Here is a 17124-nt window from a genome sequence, read left to right as displayed (position 1 = left end):
TCTGGGGGTCTCTAGTTGGCAGGGTACATACCACTGTCCAAGTAGGGACCCTTGCTTCTAGTCAGGCAAAGGGGGATACACTGTTAAGATAACCCCTGCTCACCCTCTAGGTAGCTTGGCCTGAGCAGTCTAGGCTATCAAAGGCAATGTGTAAAGTATTTGTACCAACACTCACAGTAACACAGTGAAAACACCACAGATTTACTCCACACCAGTTTTAGAAAAATAAGGTATCTTTACTAAAAACTTCACAAGACCAAATACTACAGACAAACCAACATACAATTCAAAAAGGTTACTTTAAAGATAGTTCAAGAGTTTGCAGAAAGTACTCCAGGATGTAAAAGTCAGTGTCCTGCACAATGCGACTCTCAATGCACAAAATGCGACACTTTCGTGCCCAACAGTACCTGTAGTTGCGATAAGGTTCCCAAAAGCTATAACAAGGAAGATGGCAAAGGCGATCCGATACTCCTGAGATCCTGGGGAGGCTTTGCAGCAGCCCTGCTTCACGCAGCAGAGGTGGATGCGCCGGCTCCGATCTGTAGGGGGAGGATGCGATGACTTTGGCTTTCGTTGCGTAGGTTTCTTAGGGGGAAGCTTCACGCACAGGTTCGATGCGACACGCTTCGATGTGGCACGATGCGCGGCGAAGTGTTGACTTCCGGCGCCGCAACTCTCGATGCGCTACGGAACGGGACTCTGCGTCGACGTACACGATGACTGGAGACTTTCACGCACCGGCAGTGGTGCGGCTCGCAAACTGGTTCTGCGACGACCCTCGCAATGTCAGGAATCTTCCCGCTTCGGGACGATGCTCGACGCACTCGGCGATGCGGGGACCCTGCGTGTTGCGATGGTGCCGCGATGAAATTTTCCACGCACTCTCGTTCTTGCGACACGCAATCGGATGATGCGTTGGGTACCAGTTACTCTTTTCACGCTTCTGCTTCCCAGCTCCCAAAACACAGCAAAACGACCTCCTGAGGCCCCAAGACTGGGCAAGCACTCAAAGGCAGGTCAGAACTCCTTCAGCAGAGTTCCAGGGGAGCTGGTGGTGAAGTCCTTTTGTTCCTGGGACTTCTTAACAGGGAGCCAGCTCTTCTCAGGCCCTTGGAGATCAGAATCAAAAGAAGGGGACACAGCAAAGTCCTTACCCTCTCCTTGGCAGCAAAGCAAAACAGCAAGCAGGCAGTCTTCTCCTCTTCAGTCCTTTTCAGCTTTCTCCTTGGCAGAGGTTTCTTCTTAGTTCCAAAGTGATCTAAAGTTTAGGTGTCTGGGGTCCTCTTCTTATACCCCTCCAAGTCTTTGTCTCTCTTTGTTCCAGTGGGGGGATTCCCCTGCTCAAACCGGTTCCTGGGTGTGCTCTGCTCTGGAGCACCTGGTTCCTTTCAGAGTGAGGGGCAGGGTCGTTAGACGCTCAGCAGGAGGTGGAGCCTTCTTTGTGCCAGCAGAGGCAGAGTCCTCAGCCTGGCCAGCAGGGGGTGGAGCCAGCATTGTGCTGGCAGGGGCAGCCCTATTCAAACCCAGGGACTACTCCTCCCACCCATCTAAAGCAGATCTCCCTATTCACCCTGCTGCTGACTCATCCAGGCTCCTGGAGCCACCTAGCCCATCACATGACACCAGTCAGCCAACCAGCACACAGGCACACAGGAAGGTTAAACAGGAGAATAGCTACTTTCTAAAAAGTGCTATTCTCACACAGTGAATTTAAAAACCATCTTGCTAAAAAGATGTATAATTAAATTCTGAACACAGAGATACCAAACTTGGATTTTCTATCTTGCCCTTATGGGAAGATAGGCATGTAAACAGCCTTCCCCATTCTATCCTATGGGCAAGATAGCCTCTCAGCAGTGAAAAACGAAAATGGCTGTAATTCACTACCAGGGCATGTTACACACCTCAGTACATGCCCTACCTTTCAGATACACTGCACCCAGCCCAGGGGGGTACCTAGGGCCACCATATTGATGCCTGACATGTACAGAAAGGGAAGGAGAAGGCCTGGTCAGTGGGTGCACTGGCCAGGTCGACATGGCAGTCCTGGACTGCACATAGGCACTGCAAGCAGGCCTAAGACATCATTTTAGCGCTACTCCTGTGGGTGGCACAATCAGTGCTGCAGCCAACTAGTAGCATTTGAATCACCAGCCCTGGCACACTCAGTGCACTTTACTAGGGGCTAACAGGTGAAACAAATATACCAATCATGGATAACCAATCAATATAACAATTTATACAGATTTATATGCACTTTAGCACTGATCAGCAGTGGTAAAGTGCTCAGAGTCCTATTGCCAACAACCAGAGGTCAGAAAAAATAAAGGAGGAAGAAGCAAAAAGTTTGGGGATAACCCTGCAAAAAGGGCCGTTTCCAACAGCATCTTTTAGAACCATGAGAATGCTACACTGGAGCAGTTGCCGAACATGACCCTAAAAGGCACTTTCCTTTTCTGCAAGACAACCCTTTATGAAAAAAAATGTGAGTACATGAGTTCCCTTTATTAACCCCTTGTATGCGCCCGATGGCTCCCGGCCGTCATGCATCACGGTGGGTGTGTGCGCACGACAGCCGGGAGCCGCCGTAATCCCGCCCACCGTTTATTTCTCCCGCACAGCGTGGGAAATAAACCCGCACCCAAGGGGTTAAACTGTCAATAGATTTCCTTCTTTTTGTCTTTCAGGTCAACTGCAAACTATTCCATTTTGTGTTAGCCCCCTGAAGTATATTTCCCAGGTGATGGGATACAATGGGTCAGTCTCTACATTTTACTTATGCACAACCATCTATATCCCTTCCCCCTCACACTCTGGCACATGCATCAAGCTAGGATTTTGCGAGTCCTTAATTGCGAATATTAAGGATTCGCAATTAAGGACTCGCAAAATCCTATGCATGTAGGAATCGCTATAATAATAGCGATTCCTACACATTCCTTATTTGCAACTCGCAAATTGCGAGTCACAAATAAGGAATAGCTTCCCATTCATTCCTATGGGCCTACAGGCCTATAGGAATGAATGTGAAATTGCAAGCACAATTTGCGAGTACCAATAGGTACTCGCAAATTGCTCAAGCAATTACCACCAACTTGAAGTTGGTGGTAATTTGCGATTTCTTAAGGAGAAATCGCACAACTTGGGTTCTTTTTACATCGCATTTAAGGAATCGCGATTTGCGATTCCTTAAATGCTTTTGCAAAATAAGGAATCGCAAATTTTGTGATTCCCTATTTTGCGAGGGCCTTTTTGGATGATACATCCCAAAAGGCTTTTTCCCATTCGCAAACGGGCCGATTCTGAGAATCGGCCTGTTAGCGAACGGGAAATGGACCTCATACATATGCCCTTTAGTCTTTGAAATACATGATTGTTTTTGGGCAATGACCCCTATTACTCGAGTGGGTATGTTCTAATTAACACATCAAAAAATCTCTTAAAGAGAAGATTATTGCAACTTCTTTTTTCAAATGTATTTGTTTTTGTCAATTTAGAGTCCAGTCTAAAATAGACTCTAAATTGACAATTATAAACAAACAAATTCATGAGGAGGAACAGAGATTGAATGAATTTATATATTTCTGAGGTCAAATCAGACTTTCTAATAAACCTCCGCCTCTCCGCCTGTGGGATACCATTGCCATGAAAATAAGGACACCAGCAAAACTCTCCTTTCTCCTTTATAGTCAATATTCTGGATGCATTTTGATTAGAATTGTAATTGTCTGTCACTTTGATATATTCAAGTGCATGGTCTTCTGTAAAGATTGTCTTTTTGTGTATTATTGTATAGAAATGTAGCATGTCATAATTGTGTGTCTTTTGTTTCAAAAGCCCTATCTTGAGAGCTTAAAACTCACTAAATATATTTGAATCTCTATAGATAATTTAAAGATACACATAACTTCGTGATGTGTTAAATTATTCATTATTGGATTCATGGCGAGTAAGGTTTCCCTTTGTTAATCGCTTTACTGGATTCCTCCCCATAAGCCTTATAGGATCAAATCCCGTGGCTATTAAGGATGTAGGAAGCATAAGGGGCTGAGAAATATATGAGTCTAATATTGCAATCAGGCCCTCTCTCATGCAAATCATAGACATCTCTAAGCATTACTGAGGCCTCATACCCCTGTTAGGATCATCCAAATATAAGGTGTAGAAATTGCTCAGATGTATTCTAGCCTAACCCCAGGCAAGTTCCCTGAATGGTGAATATCTCAGTCAGGCCCACCCTGATGTAGGTTGAAGATGGGGCTGAGAATTGCTCAGCCTAATACTCAGTTAAATACTACCATTCCAATGCTTTATTCGACAGTTTTGTCATAAAAGCAACACATACATACAATATTTTAAGACAATAAATATTCTGAATTCTAAAACATTAAAAACAAATTAAACATGATAGCTGTCGAATGTGTTCCACAGAATAAATAAAAGGAAACTTTCCCTTCCCAATTATTAGTTAAAAACCCAATATTCAATCAAGTAACCTGATCCAATTACAATAGAAGGTGACTTGCCCATGTTACCAGGGCCATGGCGGTCAAACAATCTGAGACAATGCCCTAGATCTAATGGACCAAGCCCAACCTAGGAACTTAGCCATGGCTATTGCAATAGGCTGTGATGGGTCCGTGGTGAGTATTCTTAGGGCCTCATCATGTTTCCTAAAACCCAAAATCTTACATATAGGTATAACCCACATAGCACGAGGTTTCTTGTATAGTGGGCAAAAGAACAGAAAATGGCTGATTGTTTCTTCTTTATCAGAGCATATTGGGCAAGCTTTCTTGTTGCCCCCAACCCAATTGCCATTAAATGATCTAACTGGTAGGGTGCTAATCCTCAGTTGGAAGTATAACTTCCTGTCAAATGGTTTCTCAATGAAGTCCCAATAGCTTTCTAAAGCAGGCTTAGACTTCAAATCAAGAAACCGACCAGACAGTTCTTTTAAAGCACCCTTAGTACGCATTGATGCCATTACCAAATCCCAATACAACTCTTTTAAAACCTTCTTAGGGGGAAAGGAAGCATTTTGGGGGTCCTCCCATAATTCACTCAAGCCTAAATTCCCCAGCAGTGACCTTATTTCCCCCAACCATTTGATCCTATGGTGGTGATCTAAGTCCATCACGTCTTTTAAACCTTTTGCATAGTGAGACAATTCGGCCGTGCACCACAATCTTCTCCAATATAAGAGAGGGCGGAGTTTGGCCAAGTCCCTTATAGGTTTCCTACCCATATCAAGTAGTAATGGGCATGTGGGAGTGCTTTGAGGGACACCAACAACCTTTTGCAGAAAAGAATTTTCAGCAACTGTTAAGGTGGATACATTCTGAAACCCCCAGAGTTCGGCACCATAAAGCGTAGAACTTAGAACTTTAAGACCATATATCTCCATTAGTGGGCTTATTGGCTTGGTGAGGGAGGTATTAAAATTAGCTGCAAGGATCCCGGCCTGTTGCTTATGCTTCAGAGTAGCTGTATTAATTTGCTTAGACCAGCTCATGTCTGCCTGAAGCACAACCCCCAGGTAAGTGAAAGCATCTACTTTCTCTAGAGGTACATTGTTCAAAAAAACCTTACCCCGAAAGGACTTATGTTCAATAAATGTCATAAATTTTGTCTTATCTGTGTTTATTATGAGACCACGAGATAGACAGAAGGCCTCAAATCTACTCAGGGCCTTTTGTAGTCCGCTAGGGGTTTTGGACACTAATAAGGTATCATCCGCAAACATGAGGACTGGCATGCGTTCATTAGCCAACACGGGAGCATCGGTGGGGAACTCCTGGAGGAAGTCGGCCACCCCATTCACAAAGAGCGAAAACAGGGTGGGTGCAAGCACACAACCCTGACGTACACTACTACCTAGAGGTAAGATCCAAAGGTGGCTAACACTTAGCCAGACTAGTGAATAGTCAATGACCCAGACTGTGAGAGTAATGTAGTGAGAGGGTAGGACTAGGAGGGATAGAGTAAGTAGAGTTGAGTATTAGGCTAGGTGGAGCAAGCTGGCAATGTGATAGAGAAATCGGTACAACTAGTGCAAGTGGTAGATAAAGAAGGCAGCATGCATGAGATTTTGTGATTTTTTTTAATATATTCAAATTTCCGAGAGAAGATATAAATATATTGACTATGATTATTTTAAGAAGGAGCTCACAGCATTTAGAACACGTTGAAATAAATAAGGTAAAAGATGTAATTACAGACTAGAGACACAACATTCGCTTAGCAAGGCTTTTCTTAGTGCTAAAGGTGTACCGAAAAGGAAACATGACATTTCTGAATACAGCATACATTTCATTTCCAGTTGCCTGCATATTTCAATAACAGATGTACTTCGAAGAGAATCTTGAGTGATTGTTACTTCGTTCTTTGATATGGATCATGGACATATCAACGCTTACCACTTCCGCAGGGTCTATAATAAAAAAAGAACATAGAAAGATGGATTATTTCTGTAGAACATCAAACAAGGGACCGTCATTTTCAAGCTATGGTGAAAATAAGACCTGTTACCCTCACCTAAAATGACTCAATTTAATAACTGTATTGGTATTATTATTTATTTTTACTTATTTGCAAAATGCCTTGAATGCAATGAGCCCTAAAGGTCAGTATGAATAGTGGACTACTTTCAGTAAATTATCTAAACCCTGTAAGATCCTTATGTAGGCAACTTCAGAAGCAGCCTTTCAGAAGCTAGGGAACTGCAGCCAAAAGGAAAAGTATTTCTCAACCTCCAGTCTCTTGCTTCGAAATAAATAGCTAAAACAGCTCATTGTAAAATATGGCTAATGGGGATGAGATAAGGGGATAACTTTTAACAGATGCTCCCTATAGGTTTTTTGAATGAATAATATTTCTGGGAGACTGGATTTAGCGAACAGAGACTTTTCATTTATTTGCATATTTAAACTGTGATTATGAAATGGTGAGAATTATTAAACTTTGAGAAATTGGCTTCATGATTGTATAAAACTTTCCATTGTTTCCCTATGAAATGTGGGCAAATTACTCATATCTCTTCAGCTGTTATCGTTCGATAAAATGGGGAATCACCCCTCCCTACCTGCTTTGTCAGATCTGAAAAACTGCTGCAAAGACGGTGTAATACTCCACTAAAGTGATGGAGACATTTTCTGAATTGAATTTTATATGAGTAAATCTTGCCATTTGAACCATCCACAAGGCATATGATAAGGTGGAACAAACCTCTCAAGCCAACAAACACAGAATTAGAGAAACAAATGAAATATACAGACATGTGTTGGAAGCATTGCAATTAACCTGAGCGCAGGACAGCCTATTTACGTGCAGCTGTTGAGATCCTCACTGTAGGCAAAATTAATAATAAATCCATAGGAACTGCTAAATATGTTGAGGTTACTCTCATGGTTTGTGGTGGATATTCTTATTGAAACTGATTTTTATTGTTTTTCCTAATTTTTCCAATTTAGTTTAGCTTTTTTATTTTAATATTTATTTTTTCAGTTATGCAAGCAATATCATAGTTGCTTCTGGAGGTGGAATCTTCAGAAATGAAATTACAGAGAAGCTTTAGTTGCTAGGGATGTAAATATATATATTTTTTACTGCTATTAACACACACCGAGGGCTATATTTATCATAGGTTGTATCACTTTTGTACAATTTTTGCACCATGGAATGGGGTGCGAATGTGATTGAACCCTTAAGATGCAATTTGTCAAGCCACGCAAGGCCACCTTGCGTGGCCCAGAGTGGCTTGAGAAATCCAGAGTAACGCAATGCAGCGCAAATCGCTGTGTTGTATTACTCTGCCATGAAGAGTTATTCCATGGGTGGTGTGTGGGAGCTCTCACGCAAAACCCATGGATTTTGGCGCAATTCCATATTTACCATAAATGGTAGACCTGGGATCGTACCAAGAAGAAGTATATTTATTTCTCCTCATTTTTCCTCTTTCTACGTGTGCTGCATTCTGCCACACACCTAGACAGAGGAAAATGCCTCCGAGGGTTGCTTTTTGTGCAGGAAGCAGCCCTTCCTGCACATAAACAATCCTGCTAAGAACACAGGTACCCTTGCACCATGGTGCAAGAGAGTCCAAGCGTTGGCTCTAGGAAAAACATCAGATGCCAGCACTGGGAGAAGGCGGGAATGTGCCGTAGAGTGTTAAGTAGAGTGCATTCCTGCCCTTTCCTAGTCACGCAGCCCAGACCTGCAAGGTGAATTGCTGCGCTGCATGATACAGTGATAAATATCCCCCCAAGTCTGCAAGCCACAGTAAAAGATGTCATAATTCATGTTGGACAGTTTTAAAACTGTCTGAAACAATATGCTACCATGCCCAACACCACTGGACTTTATTGATAGGCTCTTGTACAACAGGATTTATGGGATGCAGAAAAAGAATCAATAACCAGAGCGTTCAACAAATGGGTGTCAGACTGTACTAAAGGTGTCAGCTCAGTGACCATCTTAGATACAGAGTGAACACTATCAACTAAATATATTTTTAGGCTACATAAAGCGATTTCCTGCACCCAGAGACATAACAATACTTATGCTGATAACGTAACCATGTTAAAAGTGTCCTTATTATAACTTTTCATGACAAGTGCTTTGTAATAATAAACTCCTGGAGGTACTAGCCACATGGGCTTCATAGAAGAAATATCAGACCTTATCACATCGCACTCCACCTTCTTTGGAGAGTTCAATGTGCCCAGCACCTCCAGCACCAAAACCATAGAAGATGCCCCTAATTCTGTATTCAACATATTGGAAGCGAAACAGCACATTCTTGCCTCCCGAACTTCTGAAAACAGTAACCATGGCATTAGTTCTCTCAAGGATTGCCTGATAGTCTCTACCTCACTCTCGCATCAGGTCTCTGGAAGAGACTTCAGACACTGCAATATGCTGCTTCTCGTTTCCTTTTTAAAATTCCCAAATATAAGTCGGCCAGAGGATCCATCAAGAAGCTACACTGGCTGCTAGTGCTGCATATTCAAGGCCCTCTGTCTGGCGTTTAAATCTTTGCACGGACTTGGGCCAGACCACTTTAAGAATAATCTCAAATGATATGTCCCTGCAAGGACGCTTTGCTCTGGCTCTGCTAGGAATCTGACAGTCCCCCCATTCAGGAGGGCAACCTGGGGTAGAAAACTTTTTTCAGGACCACTGCGATGCCTTTGAACAAACTGCCCCCTCCTTACTCACCTTCAGAAAAAGCCTTAAAGATCTGGCTCTTCACTCAGGATTAGAAGGCACTTGCAGACCTGCTTGACCCGTTGCTGTCATTGCTGCTGCCCTAATCGGATTTCTATAGCGCCAAACGCCGTGGGCATGAGTTTCCACTTTAAAAATTACATTAACATCACATTACATCAGCAAGTCCTAATCCTCTCTATATCCATCCACTGCCAGTCCCCTCTACTCCTTGACTGAACTGATCATCTTGCTATCCCCTTGTCTGAGTCACTCAAAGCCACATCCTATAAAGATGATGGACTTCCATCCCCCATCATCAATTCACTAGAGGGAGAAGCTATCACTCTTACTTATATTGTTAACACCTCAATATCCAATCACACCTTCCCAGACAGCCTCAAGACCGGACAGATCCTCTTCTTGCTGAAAAAAGCCCACTCTTTATTCAGCCGACCTTGCCAACTTAAGTCGTACAACCCAACTCCTGTCTGTTAAGCAAATCTTTGAGAAGGCATTTGCCACCCAGCTACAGAAGCATATCAGAAAGAATAACCGAGTTCAAGACCACCAGTAGGGTCTCAGACCATGTTGCAGCATTAAAACAGCCATGCTCCAAGTAGTCAACAATGTCCTTTTCCTCTGAGTCCAAAGGATGTTCCTTGTCTCATTATCCTACTCAACCTTTCCACATCTTTTAACAATGCATGACCTTATACAGCATGATCATGCAATCATTTATATCGTACCTCACTGACCAGTAGCCAGTCATCTAAATAGACGCTGCCAAATGTCAGACTTCCCCCATTTCCTGCAGAGTCCCTCAACACTCAATCCTTTCACATGATCAACCTATATTGGGAACGCTTTGAGAGCCATCCTTCCAGACATCAACAACAGGATCCATCAGTGCTCTATCTCAAAATCTCATCAACTAATAACATACAAAGATTCATACTCTATCTCCATCTCATCCAGACCTGTATGTCAACAGACTACCTGATGGTAAGCTCTGCAAAGGCGACATTCCTCCTATTTGTCCACAGCTTCAAACATTCTCTGATAAACTCAGGACTCTCTAACTTAAACCTGATGGGCTTCACACCCTAACTGACAGAACAGGTCCCTTGGAGTCACATTTGACCGCTCACTCAAAGAACTCATTTGCAAGAATTCCAAAATAGTCTGGTCCCAACTCTCTCTCTCTTGAAAAAAGTGAAACATTTTCTCCCAGGTCCTCCCACTTCAGAATGACTGTTCAAGCCTTACTCCTCTCTCACCTAATTGATGACACACAACTGCTTCCCATTAACCACCCTCGCTCACCGGAAAGGCATCCTTCACAGTGCTTACTCATTGCGCTATGAAGAAACCAAGTCACTTCACCCCCAGCCTCGATCACCAATAGGATCATCTGCAACAAGTATACGACCATCTACATCAAGATGCTGTCTATCTAGTTAACAAGATGTATCTGGAGTTATATATGGAGAATATATGGAGGTCAACACCAGCACAGGATATCCCTCGACCATTTACATGCTAGAGCTGCAAAGTTTTGCCAATGTCACTGTTTTTTTTAAAACTTATGGTTCAGTATACTGCCAGTAACTATACTGTCCACTTTTAAATAATAATATATATTTTATAATAAAATGTATGCACATTTTAACACTGTATGGCTATCATTTCTAAATGATGTAAATTATGCTACTCAATTTATCTTCCTCTGAAGGATGGAGGTTGAATATGCCTTTCCTGATATTGGAGCTCATGGGCACACTAGGAACACAGCAGGGGTTAATTAGCAACATTTTGCACTGATGAGTCCATGGTGCAATGCAACACAACTAATTGCAATTATCATTGAAAAGGCCCACTGACTTCTTGGAAGTTGAATAAGCACAATTAATTTGAATGCCTTTGTAAATATTACATGCCCTTTTGTTGTGCCGGAGCTGATCTAGAGCTCTGTTCCACCGCCTTGCTGTACAAGCTTTCAAGGACTCTAACTTCTCAAGATTTTTTAAATTTGAAAATGCCATAAGAGTGGCTGCTCCCAATCCAAGGTTTTGCCCAGTCACATAAATGAGGAGTGTCCCTCTTGACCAGCTTCCTGGAGGACTAATTAAAAGAGCTTACTCTCAAACCATGAAACCAGGCAGTGGGGTAGAGGTGCAAGACAAAATGCTACAATGTGCTGTACTCCTGTGGTGCCGACTATGAAGATCGGGTCCAGAGTGTGTCCAGCTATGTGCGTGGGGTCGGTGACGATTTGGGTGAGGCCGAGGTTGTTTATGCTCTCTAATAAGTTAGTCATATTGGCATCACTTGGGTTGTTGATGTGGAAGTTAAGCTCTCTGAGGAAGGTGAAGTTCTCAGAGCAGATATCCAGGGGAGCTAGGAAGTCAGAGATGTCCTTGTAGAAGGCAGGGCATGTTGCTAGTGGTCTGTATGCCCGAGTGCCCCTGATGGTGGACTGTGATCAGTTTGAAATTGAGGTGTTCCATAATGGGGGTGGTGTCATTGATGGCTGCTGTGCATTTGAGGGACCCTTTGTGGATGATGGTTATACCACCTCCGTGTTTGTTGACTCTGTTTCAGTGTATGATCTTGTAGCCGCTGGGAGTTGGGGTGGCAATGTCCAGTGCAGAAGCACGGTTGAGCCATGTCTCGTTGAAAAGCTGAAGTTGGGGTGAGGAAGGTGATTATGACCCAGATTTCTGAGGCATGTTTGTGGAGTGATTGGGTGTTGATCAAGAGGCATTGGATTTCTCTGGATTCAGTGTGTATGGGCTGTGTTCTGAGGGTGGTTGGATCAATGCTGCAGGAGAGTTGGCAGTGTCAGCAGGAGAAGGGTCCTACCGTTGATCGAGGGGAGTTGAGGCTGCAGAGGTCGCTGTGAGGTCCTGGGATCAGGGCAGTTAACTCAGCTCTGGATTAGCTGTGGGTGGTTAGAGATCCAGGGGTACTGGCGCAGGGTGCAGTCCAGGCGCTTATGCGCACAGACTGGCTTGCCTTTGGTACACCTTCAACACACATGTAGAAGCTGAGGGCAGCAGCGAGGTGTCTGGCTGACTCCAAGTACAGGCTTGAGCAGGAGCTCAGCCTGCAGCAGCAGTGGGGGGAGCTGTCCCAGGGACCTGCTCAATGGGGTCGTGAAGGTGATTCTAGCCTCGATGGGGAGCCAGTGGAGTGTGTGCAGGTGCTCAGGGATATGGCAGTGTCTTTGCAGATTGAGGACCAGTCTTGTGGCGGAGTTCTGGACATTTTGTAGTTTGCGGGTGAGGTTTTCGTTTATTCCGGCGTACAGTGCGTTGCCGTAGTTGAGTCTCCTGGTGACGAGGGCATGAGTGACGGTCTTTCTGCGCTCGACAGGGATCCATTTGAAGGTCTTACTTAGGAGGTGGAGGGAGTGGAAGCAGGAGGATGATATGAAGTTGATCTGGCGGTCCATTTTGAGTTCGGAGTCCCGGATGATTCCAAGGTTGCGTGCGTGATCCGTGGGGGTGGGTGGGCTTCTGAGGGCAGGGGGCCACCAGGTGTTGTTCTAGTAGTCGGGGTGTGGGCCCATGATGAGTACTTCTGTTTTGTCAGTGTTTAGTTGGAGGCAGCTGCTTTTCATCCATTTGGCAACAGCTTCCATGCCTTCTTGATAGTTGTGTTTAGCTGCGTTGGGTTTGTTGGATAGGGAGAGGATGAGTTGGGTGTCGTCTGCTTATGAAACAATGTTGAGTTTGTGGGTTCTGATGAAGGGGGCGAGCGGAGCCATGTAGATGTTGAAGAGCATGGGGCTGAGGGAGGATCCCTGGGGGACACCGAAGGTGGTTGGTTTAGGGTCCGAGAGGAAAGGAGGGAGTTTGACCTGCTGCGTTCTGCCAGGGAGGCAAAAGATTACGTTTAAATGAGGAGGCAACAAGGTTATGTGGAGAAGCTGAGAGAAGTGGCAAGGTGTCTGACTGACAGCAGTTCTAGGCTTGAGCGGGAGCTGGCCCAGGACCTCCTCAATTGGGTTGCACTGCGGCCTCCATTAAGTGGGTTTCTAGGAGGGGCAAGGTGCTGGGAGGAGTTAAGAGAAGGCGGGAAGTGGGAGGGTAAGGAGGTTACTTTAGGCTGAAATCAGGAAAAACACAATTTGGAAAAAGATGCAATGATTCAAAACAGGGGAAAAAGAGTCACAATTGGTGGGAGAGAAGGTCACGAATAGGTGGGTGAAAAAGAAGGGAATTGAGGCAAAATGGAGGCAAACGTTTTATTAGGAGGGAGAAAAACAAGGTTGAAGGAGGCAAAAAGGTCATGTTTAGACTGGAAAAAAGACTATTTATAGAGGCAAAAAGGGAGGCAAAAGGTTAAATTTAGGCAGGAAAAAATAATATTTCTGGAGATGAAAAGGAGGCAAAAGGTTGCGTTTAGGCTGGAAAAGAGTGTTTATGAGGGCAAAAACGAGGCAAAAGGTTCATGTCTGAGCCGGAAAAAAGACTGTTTATGGAGGCAAAAAGGTTAAAGTTAGGTGGAAGGATAACATTGTTATGGGGAAAGGCTGAGAGCAGTGGTGAGGTAACTAGCTGACAACAGTTACAGGCTTTAGAGGGAGCTCAGCCTGCAGCACAAGGAGCTGGCCCAGGGACCTGCTCAATGGGGAAGTGTGTCGCCTCAATTAGGCCAGTTCCTGGGAGGGGTGTGGTACTGGGCAGAGTTAGGAGAAGGTGGGAAGTGTGTGGGGGAAGAAGTTACGTTAAGGTGGAAATCAGAAAATTATTAGGAAAAAGATGCAATGTTACAAAGCAGGGGAGAAAGAGTCACAATTTGCTGGAGAGAAGTTCACAAATAGAAGGGAGAAAAAGAGGTTTATGGAGGGAAAAGCAAGGCATAATGTTTTAATAGCCGGGAGGAAGACAAGGCTTATAGAGGCAAAAAGGAGTCAGAAAGATTGCATTTAGGTGGAAAACAAAGCATCAGTATTAGTGACTGCATTCATTCCTTTGTAGTACACACAGAACCTTAACCCTTCTTTATCCCCGGTGATTAGATTTGGGCACCAGCACTACTGGGCTGGCCCATGGACTGTCAGAAGGCTCAATTATCCCCAACTCCAGCATCCCAGCCACCTTTGAATAGATGCTGGTTCTAACCTGGTTACACAACATCTACAATTAATTTTTGACAGGTAGACTGTCACCAGTGGCAATGTGGTGCACACACCAATCATTGATGCCTGGGTTCAAAAAGAACAGACCAGCAAACTGCCCCAGAAGCCTGAATGTAGTCTCTGTGCTGCAGGCCTGTCAATTTGGGGGAGAGTTCAAAACCCTCCACTGACCGATCTTGCACATTTTTGGAAAGGAGGTCAGGCACTGGTTCAATCTCATCTTCTTCTCTCTCATCTCTGACCAATAACATGGTCATGTCTGCCCTGTCATGGTAGGGTTTCAATTTATTGACATGCAGGACCCTAAGAGGGTTCCTGGGGTTGTGTAAGTCTACCAGATAGGTAACCTCACACTTATTTTTAAAGATTGCATATGGCCCAGTCCACTTGTCAAGGAGGGCCCTAGAAGCTACAGGTTCCAACACTCACAAAAACTGTCCTGAAGTTTACTCAGGCATTGCAGCTTTTTGATCATACCAGTGCTTCATGAGCTCCTAGCTGGCCTCCAGTTTACTGCCTGCCATGTTCCAGTACTCTGACATGCCTAGAACATAGTCAAGTACATTTTCCTTTACTTTCTTGAGAGGCTTTTCCAAAGACTCTCCCAGCAGGCACAATGGCGCCCTCAAAGGGTACCCAAACAACAGCTCAAAGGGACTTAAACAACCCCTATTTGTGTGACCTCCCTTTAGGCAAATAGTAGGCATGGGATGATAACATCCCATCTCCTCCTGAGTTTATTAGATAACCCATTGATCATGCCCCTCAGTGGCTTGTTGAACCTTTCCTCCAGATAATTATTCTGGGGGCGATATGATGTGGTGAACTTGTATTTATTTATTTATTTTTGGCATTTATAGAGCGCGAACGAATACCCGTAGGCGTCTCGGCGCTTGACTGGGCAGCTGACTCTCCCCAACATTGGAGAGACCGAAAAGATTTACTGGTTAAACAGCCAGGTTTTCAGGCTCTTGCGAAACTGGAGTAGTGATTTACTGGATCTGATTTGTTGTGGCAGAGTATTCCAGATCTTGGGTGCTGCTACCGCAAAATGGCGATCACCCCAGGAAACTGTTTTATTGCGTGGAACCACTAGTTGATTGAGGGTCGTGGATCTAAGTTGTCTAGTCGGTCTTTAGAGTTTGATCTGGTCCTTAAGAGGGCGTGGACCTTGATCATGTAGTACCTTATAGACAATACAGAGAGATTTAAACTTGATCCTATTTTTGATCGTTAACCAGTGGAATGTCCTGATGGTATCAGCAATGGGTGCAAACTTGGGTGTTCTGGACAGAAGACGGGCTGCCGCATTCTGTATAGTTTGTAGTTTCTTTGTAACTCTGGTTTGGCTATTTAGGAAAAGCGCGTTACAGTAATCCAAGGATGAAAGGACCAAGGAATTAACCAATGTTTTGGCAGCCGCATTTGGGAGGAATGGGATGATTTTCCTTATCATCTTGAATTTGTAGTGGGCTGTCGCTGCTACTTTATTAGCATGTGCCATGAAGTTGAGATGATCATCAAAGATAACTCCCAGATTCCTGACCTTTGAAGTCGGGCTGGGTGGAGTGCCGAAAGCTGGAGGCCACCAAGGAGCGGGCCAAGTCGGAGAAAGGGATCCAAAGATGACCACCTCCGTTTTATCGGAGTTAAGCTTTAGACAGTTACCTGCCATCCACTCTCCTATCAAGCTCATGGCATTTTGGAAGCGCTCTGCCACTTCCGTCCCTTCACCCTTGATGGCCAGCACCAGTTGCGTGTCGTCTGCGTTTGAGATTAGGCACATCCCAAATGCCTTGATTAAACCAGGAAGGTCCGACACATATATATTGAATAGCGTCGGACTCAGGGACGAGCCTTGAGGAACGCCACACTGGAGTGACAGCTTGGCTGATTGATATGGCCCCAAAGTGACCACCTGTGTTCTGTTGGCCAGGAAGGAGGAGAGTAAATCTCTTGCCGTATGGTCAATACCCATCTTCCCGACATGGTCCACAAAGATCTTATGGTCGACCGTGTCGAAGGCTGTCGAGAGATCAAGCAATACAAGCAGCGCTGTCATGCCCTGATCACAAATGATTCTAATATCATCGGCTGCCTTGAGGAGGGCAGTTTCCGTGCCATGGTATTTGCGGAAGCCATACTGTATCGTCCAGGAGCTGATATGTCTCTAAATGCTCTGAAAGCAGCTGGTTCATCGCTTTTTTTGCCACTTTAGCTAGGAAAGGAAGACTAGCTATGGGCCTGTAGTTCTTAAGCTCTTCTTTGTTTAAGCAAGGTTTCTTTAGCAAGAGTTTAATCAGAGTATTTTTGAGACAGTCTGGGTAGCTCCCGGAGGTCAGTATGGTGTTACAGACATGTGTGATGACTGGGACAGTAGTGGCCATGACCATGGAAAATACTGAAGAGGGGCAAGGGTCCAAAGCCAAACCTGATTTAATATATTTCATGATAGTTGTTATTTGGTCAGTAGAGAGGGTCCTAAAGCTGGTCAAAGTATTACTGGAGACAGTGTGGGCAGGGGAGACTTTGCTGATGTTGTTTTTAGAGGAGAAAGCTTGGTAGATGTCGTTAACCTTTGAATAGAAGAATTCAGACAACGCGTCACAGAGTAATTCAGACGGGGGGGATTTAGGTCTGGCGCATTTCCAGTCAGTGTTTTAGTTATGGTGAATAATTGTCTACTGGAGTTTTAGGCGGTTTCAATTTGCTCCGAAAAATATATTTTTTTGGTTGCGACAATCATTGATTTATAGGTGGCCAGT

General features: G+C 44.4%; 1 protein-coding gene across 1 annotated transcript in view; it reads right to left on the bottom strand.

Annotated features, from left to right (window-relative positions):
- Positions 1–6283: 6283 nt before the first annotated feature.
- Positions 6284–17124, bottom strand: part of LOC146854032 (snaclec coagulation factor IX/factor X-binding protein subunit A-like) — a 78881-nt gene continuing 68040 nt past the window's right edge. Inside the window, exon 5 of the mRNA XM_085650481.1 lies at positions 6284–6436. Within this exon, the coding sequence (XP_085506607.1) occupies positions 6412–6436 (25 nt within the window). The 3' untranslated portion in view covers positions 6284–6411. The remainder of the gene's footprint in view (positions 6437–17124) is intronic.

Source organism: Triturus cristatus, chromosome 4_1 (assembly GCF_964204655.1).
Source record: "Triturus cristatus chromosome 4_1, aTriCri1.1, whole genome shotgun sequence".
In the NCBI taxonomy this organism is placed as follows: domain Eukaryota; kingdom Metazoa; phylum Chordata; class Amphibia; order Caudata; family Salamandridae; genus Triturus; species Triturus cristatus.
The sequence above is the reverse complement of the archived record's forward strand: the minus strand, read 5'-3'. Positions and strand labels throughout refer to the sequence as shown.